General features: G+C 41.5%; 1 protein-coding gene across 12 annotated transcripts; it reads right to left on the bottom strand.

The window, feature by feature from the left end:
• Positions 1–2197: 2197 nt before the first annotated feature.
• LOC120703697 lies at positions 2198–6020 on the bottom strand. Of its 12 annotated transcripts, none has more exons than XM_039987853.1 (5): positions 5017–5138; positions 4296–4410; positions 3901–3927; positions 3361–3402; positions 2198–2838 (listed from the first exon to the last, which is right to left on the bottom strand). In XM_039987853.1, exons 1-5 carry the CDS (start codon positions 5086–5088, stop codon positions 2813–2815), a joined length of 282 nt encoding a protein of 93 aa, XP_039843787.1. In that variant the 5' UTR covers positions 5089–5138; the 3' UTR covers positions 2198–2812. The 12 variants fall into 12 exon arrangements, 4 of the variants coding, with proteins under 4 accessions (XP_039843787.1, XP_039843786.1, XP_039843785.1 ...); XM_039987852.1 differs by having other exon boundaries at positions 2198–2437; XM_039987851.1 differs by having other exon boundaries at positions 5022–5138.
• Between the last annotated feature and the right edge of the window lie 491 nt (positions 6021–6511).

The following is a 6511-nucleotide window of genomic DNA, read 5'->3' as shown; positions in this document are numbered from 1 at the left end:
TTATAGCTGTTCCGTGTCAAGTTTTCATATTGTTTAGTATATTTAGTCATTTTATTTCGTTAAACAAATTTTTTACCGATAAGGCAAATTTGAACTGTAAGTGTTTCGAATAGTGAAATAAAATGAATTGAAAAAATAATATTTATGTTAGTGAGTTCATTTTGAGTTTGTTTCAAGGAAATGGTAAGCAATTTTGAATATCTTAGTCAGGAACCGTGAACATGACTGTGTGTTCTAATTATTTTAAAATTCTAGAAAAAGCAAATGAAGTCTGAAAATTATAATTTTTATCATGATATCTTGATTTCAAACGTGGATGTTGTGGTAAAAATTTGAGAAGGTTTCGCACAAATTGTCACGCAGGCTGCTTACAAACTGAAGAATCTCCGGAGAAGATCAGTAGAGTTGAGAATGAGTCCTTCACATTTCTAATTGAATTTATACTATAATTTATATTATACATCAATTTTTTTTGTATGTGCACCAGATAACCAGAATTGTTCTATCCCAAATTTGAGTTAATTTTTTGTAACTTTTTGAAAATTTTAAATTTTTTTAAACAAAACCATATAAAATTGAGCTATATACGTTCAATTGACTTCGGATGTAAATAAGTTCCATACTAAAGTTGTAGAGATCGACAAGAATTTAAACTTTGGAGTTATTAAATTTTCTATTTGAAATTGTTTTGTCCTTTAAAATATCATTATAATCTTTCCAATTTCCAATTTTAAATTTTAAAATGTTCAAATTACTTTGGATGTAAATAAGTTATATATGAAAGTTGTAGTGCTCGATGAGATCTAAAATGTTCTAGTTTACAATTTTTTTATTTGAGCTCATTTGATTGTATTAAAATGCATTGGAAGGTAGTTAAAGAAACACGCATGCCACGTCATCAATTCAAAGCATAGAAATGAAGCTCTCCTATTGGTCCAAAGAATATGAGCCGGATCCCCTCTCTCTCTCAAATCAAACTGCCGGCCTCATCTCTCTCATTTTTTCTCACCGTCTCTCTCCTTCACTCTCTCGGGTGCGAGCCAGTGGCCAAGGGCCAAGCTGAGCAGCGGGTGCGGAGTGAGCAGCCGGCCTGCGCAGCGGCAGCAGTACGCCGGCCGGGGGCTCTGCGGCGTGTCGGACGCGGGGCCGGCGACTGCGTGCAAGCCGGGGTCTGGGCGGCGGCGGTAGGCGCAGCAGTGGCTGCGCGCCGACCAGGGGTCGTGCTGCACGGCGGCGGCAGTGCATCGGACGGGAACCAGGCGGCGCGACGGGCGCAGAGCTGCCGGCGGCGCGCAAGCCGGGGTCCAGGCGGCGGCGGCGCGTCGGATGGGGTCAGCGGCACGGCGGGCGCGGAGCCGATGGCGGCGCGCAGATCGGGGACCGGGCGGCGCAACGGTGGCTGCGCGGGCGGTGACGCGGCCAGGGTACGTGCTCCGGCGCCGGCAGCAGCGCGGCGGCCGTGGGCCATGAGGGATTTTTTTATTTTTCTAAAAATAATTTGCCGAGTGTTAGAATAGGCACACGGCGAAAACCCTCTCTTTGCCATGTGCCACCCTAGGGCACACGGCGAAGTGCCCGTCAGCTCCGTTGTCGTGGAGGACGGCGTCAAGTAAATTTAATTCGCCGTGTGTCGAGGAATACACATGGAAAATCTTTTTGCCGTGTGCCCAATAAACGGCACACGGCAAAGATGGGGTTTGCCGTCAGTCTGCTCACCGTCGGGGCTTCGCCGTGGGCGGCCGACGGCGAAAATTTCGCCGTGTGCATTTTGGGCTTTTGCCGTGTGTCCTTGGCACACGGCAGACATCTAGATTCCGGTAGTGAACACTATATGAAATTGCACAAAATAGCTCCAGGTAAAATAAAAGATTTATTTAAACAAGAAACATGTTTCTATTTCTTCAATGAAATCAATAATTTTCTTGCAGCTAACTACTAGTCATTGGAATATATCTTGATTTTTCTAACATTTTTCCTTTTCTTTTAAATTGGCGCCATGATTTTTTACCTTCATTGCAGATCCGTACAACTATTGTCCATCATCGTGCAGTCCATACTCACCTTCTTGTCATTAGCATCTGAGAGCCTGGGAGGCAAGAGCTCGTCCTGATTCTATACACAATGCATAAAACTAGGAATATTGGCGCGCTAACGCCGCGCCTGTAGGGGCAGGTGCTGCCAAGTCAGACAGTTCAAATAACGAAAATCAACTTTTATATGGCAGGCTAACCAATACACAATACACATAGGTATCAAGTGGCAACAGCCATAGAGCTCAAAGATGTTCCAAATCATGCAATCATTCATCCAAGAGACAAAACAAAGATAGGTGAATTACAAATATAAATAATAAAAGCACAAATAATGACATAAGTTGGGGGTCTCCAGGTTGCGCAGCAAACCATTCATAGTTGGTCGATCTCCTTTAAACTCATACCTGGAAAAGTGGAAATGAATTAGTACTCGATTTGTTGAAGAGATAACATATTACAGCATGAGACAGTATTGATACTTTTAGTATTTAGTACAGAGATAAAAGATTATATCATTGTCTCATATTTGTAGTCGTTTTCTCATATTTGTAGTCGTTTAGAATAGTAAAGAAAACCAAGATTACTACCTCACTTCCTAAAACCAAAGAACTTGCATGAGCAACCAGCAATGAGAAGAGAAGAGAAGAGAAAAGGAAAGGAACCTTTGATCCAAAGGGCTAACCTTTAGAATGAAAAGGCGAAACTGACACCACATACCAATTTCATGGCTGCACCTAAAATTCTTAAAAAAAAGGAACTTGCTCATAGTTCTTGCTCTTTCAAATTGCAATCATGGGGTAAAAGTCTGCAAAGAAAGATGTGTAATAAAATCCATAACCTCTTAATTTAATAATCAATAAGAATAAAGCACATAGCTACATATGGTTGCTGCACAATCAAATAATCTGGTACTGCTGGAGAATAGAATACTACCAAAAAAAATAGGAGAGGAAGTGAGAAAAGAACCAAGCTTATCAGTTATCATGTTTGAAATGAGAATCGTAATGGAAAAAAAATACTTGAGTAATCCTTAAACTACACTGATTTTACCTTCCTATCCTATGAAATTCTAGTATGCTAAAATCATATACTTTATACTAATTTGAGATAAGCCACTTCAGATTGAGTATTAGAAATTGAGGTAGATATGTAATATTTTTACTCTCATGGCCACTTTTCATCAAAACATTGAGTATGACAAAGAACCGCAAGATACGTCCAAATATATTTTAAAATATTATTTATTTTAGAAACGAAAAGAATCGATGGAATTTCTAATAAGCTTAAGTCAGACCATTGTCTACTCAACCACACAAAAATTTGATACCTGCAACTTTCACTTCGTAAATGTTGGTTGTCCGTGGTCCACTTGGCCAAACAGAGATAAATGAAATAGCAGTGATCAAATCAGCATGATTCAGCATGATGGGAAACAAAATTTATAAAAGTAATAACAGTCAACTAAATAATTTCCATAGATAAGAAATTATATCCTATTTACCATTCAGATGTAGCCAAAATTGTTCACATTATTTTCCAACTTTGAAAGCAAATGCAAGGATGATTTTTGAGGGGATATGAAAAGTAAGAGTTGAGGTGCTAGAATTGTGTCATGATGAGAATAAGATTTACAACATTGGCAAAAAAAAAATGACTAAGTAGATGTAGTTATCACCTTTTCTTTCGCGATTCAATTGTATTTTATTTTGTGAGAAGAACAGCATCTTTCAACGATTGAAAGACCTACAATTTTGTATCAAATTTATTTAATTTTTTTATGATGCATAGGTAAGCATAACAATAATCGACTATGACATAACTACATTTCTGCAGCTCAATTCTCGCCACTGACTCTGAGGTGGCTCACCTGGGATTGCTGCGTGCTTGAGCACACCTGCTTGACAGACCCGTAACAAACTCGTGAGCAGCCACTAAGGTTGCAAGTTTCCACCAACCATTTTGATAATCTGTCTTTCATTATTTTAACCAAGCAACAAATGGCCGTACAGGAAAGAAATGCTGCAGTCTAAAAAGAACATTTGCAGAATTAAACAAAGTCACTTATAACTAATTAGCATCAAATCAATTACCTAGTGAGTTATATTAGTATTATACTGCAGTAGCTTATATATGGCAATCAGTGTGCATCACATGTTTATCTCAGTATTATCAGTCAAATGAAACATTGCACGAACAGCTCAACAGATTATTGAAGGTCCAAGATGCAAGAGGTCACAGGAGAATGCAATCTTTTTGTTCTACCACAGGTAGCAGTTGAAGGAGTGGATGTGAAGATGGCCTCCTCTTGCCTTGCCTCTACTCTGCCGACAAGTCGCTGCCTTCCAGTTTGGCCAGTCCAGACTCCAGAGTGGCGCATCTGAATGCACGAAATGCAACTGTGTCATGGAGAAGGAGAAGGACTAACGCACGACCAGTAAGAAATGTCATTGCAAAGGAGGGAAAATGATGGAATCAAGAGTTCACTGTGCTTGCAAAATCCTGAAACATAAGGTGGACTATGATAAAAAAATAACTTGGTAAGAATGGAAAACTGTGAAATGTTTGATGACATAGCTTTCTTCCACTTCTTTAATTTAAGTAAATTATGAATATGCAAAGAGCATCATAGTTCCGTTGATGTTTTAGAAATTAATATAGGCTTGCAGAAAAGGTGTATTCATGACCTTTGGACGAACAATATGCAAGCATTTCCACTCACCCATTTATGGAGGATCAAAAAAAAGGTAGAAGGCCTGTTGATTAATGAGTTCAGAAATCACGAAAGTATTGATTATAGTTGGATGTATACTAAAGTCACAGGCATATCTATCCAAGAAATGGATAATACATATTAAACAAAATCAATGTATAAAATTTACCGGCAGTCAAATTGATATAATGTTGGTAACGCTATACTCAGCAGGCCACCATGAATATTTACCACTGATTGTAGAAACAACACCATGAGAAGGGAGGCTCAAACCTTACTTAGCAAAAGGGGTGTCAGAAAATTTAGTGTGTCCTCACGAAGGTATAGTGGCCCATGCTCTAACATACCTGCATAACTGAATTAGCAAGCTACATATTGTAATCAGCACATACCCCCAATGTTACTCGGCATGTTCTTAGATGTGGTGTATACTTTATAGAGGTGAGAGGTTCATGACATGTTCATGTAGAAGCTGAAAGCATAACACATATTAATCAGAAGATATCTTAATCAGCTCGCTCTTTGAGTTCCCAGATGTACAACAAGGTTCATACAGAAGTATATTTATGTATTAGATATAATCAGTAAAGCCATTAGCCAGTCCATCTAGCTATTTGATATGGCCCTATGATTGCTACGTCTAAGGGGATGACAGGAAAGAATCTGCGTTAATACGAAATCAGCCCAAACTAATTTGTAAAAAAACAACGGAATTAAAATCTATCTCAGTCCGCTAGTGGTTGGGGAGTGGAGGTGGGGTTGGACCGAACATTGGACAGGCGAGCAGAACGGAGCAAGGGGCCGCCGGGCAGGGGGTGCGGGAAGAGCCGGAGTGACGGACTCGGACGCCAGGTCTGTAGGCACCAGTATTGAGGCCACCGCCACTAGGAAAAACCAGATTTGATGTCGACATCTGCCGCGGGCACGAAACAGGATAAGGGTGAGAGCATGGACTTGAGCTCAACGGGCACGGCGGCTTGAGGGTGCTTACTCGGTACGGAGAGGTGAGCGAGGAGGAGTATGCGACCTCCATTGCCGGCGACGCACAAGCCTGCGTAGGGAGGACGGGATCTGGGCCTAGGGATGGGGTGCGCGGCTCGTTAGGGGGAGCTAGAGCCACGGGCTCGCATCCAAGCTAGCGCGACGTGCATCTTCCTTTTGCCTCCACTCGCATCCAAGCTGGCAGAAGACGATGGTTGTGGGGTTGGGCCAGAGCGCCACCGTCCGTCGACGGCATGGGGAGCGAGGGTGACAGGCAATAGAGAAGACCGTGGAAGCGAGGCGAAGAAGACGATTTGGTCGGCGGACAAGCGCGACGCGTAGGCCTTTCTCAGTCCTCGCGTGGGCCTCTGGCTCTATTCGGTATTCGCCGGGCATACGATGAACGCGACTTACTGATGGCCGCCAGCGAGGCGCAAAAGGCACGTGGCCAACAAACACGCACCTAGCGTTGGATGGCCTCCCTTTCTTTCAGCGATATGGATTTACATATTTGAGTAGACTATCTGGTTGTTTTCTTTGATCTGTTAATGCTGGTACATTTCAACGAGATTGCATTTTCCATATCTGTAAAGTTGATCAAATCAAGTAGGCTATATTTTTCTTGTAATAGGAATTAGTATATCAAGGACTTTTGATCAAATTTCATACTTACGTATAAATGTATAACAGTGCATTTGTTTGATGGATTAGTCCATTCGGTCGCTTCCTCTCCTCACAGTGTCGACCGCCTCCAATGGATGGCCTGGATGAATGAAGTTTCTTTTGT

The sequence above is a fragment of the Panicum virgatum genome, chromosome 4K (genome assembly GCF_016808335.1).
Source record: "Panicum virgatum strain AP13 chromosome 4K, P.virgatum_v5, whole genome shotgun sequence".
NCBI lineage: Eukaryota > Viridiplantae > Streptophyta > Magnoliopsida > Poales > Poaceae > Panicum > Panicum virgatum.
Note: the sequence above shows the minus strand (reverse complement) of the source record. Positions and strands in the feature narration are given on the sequence as shown.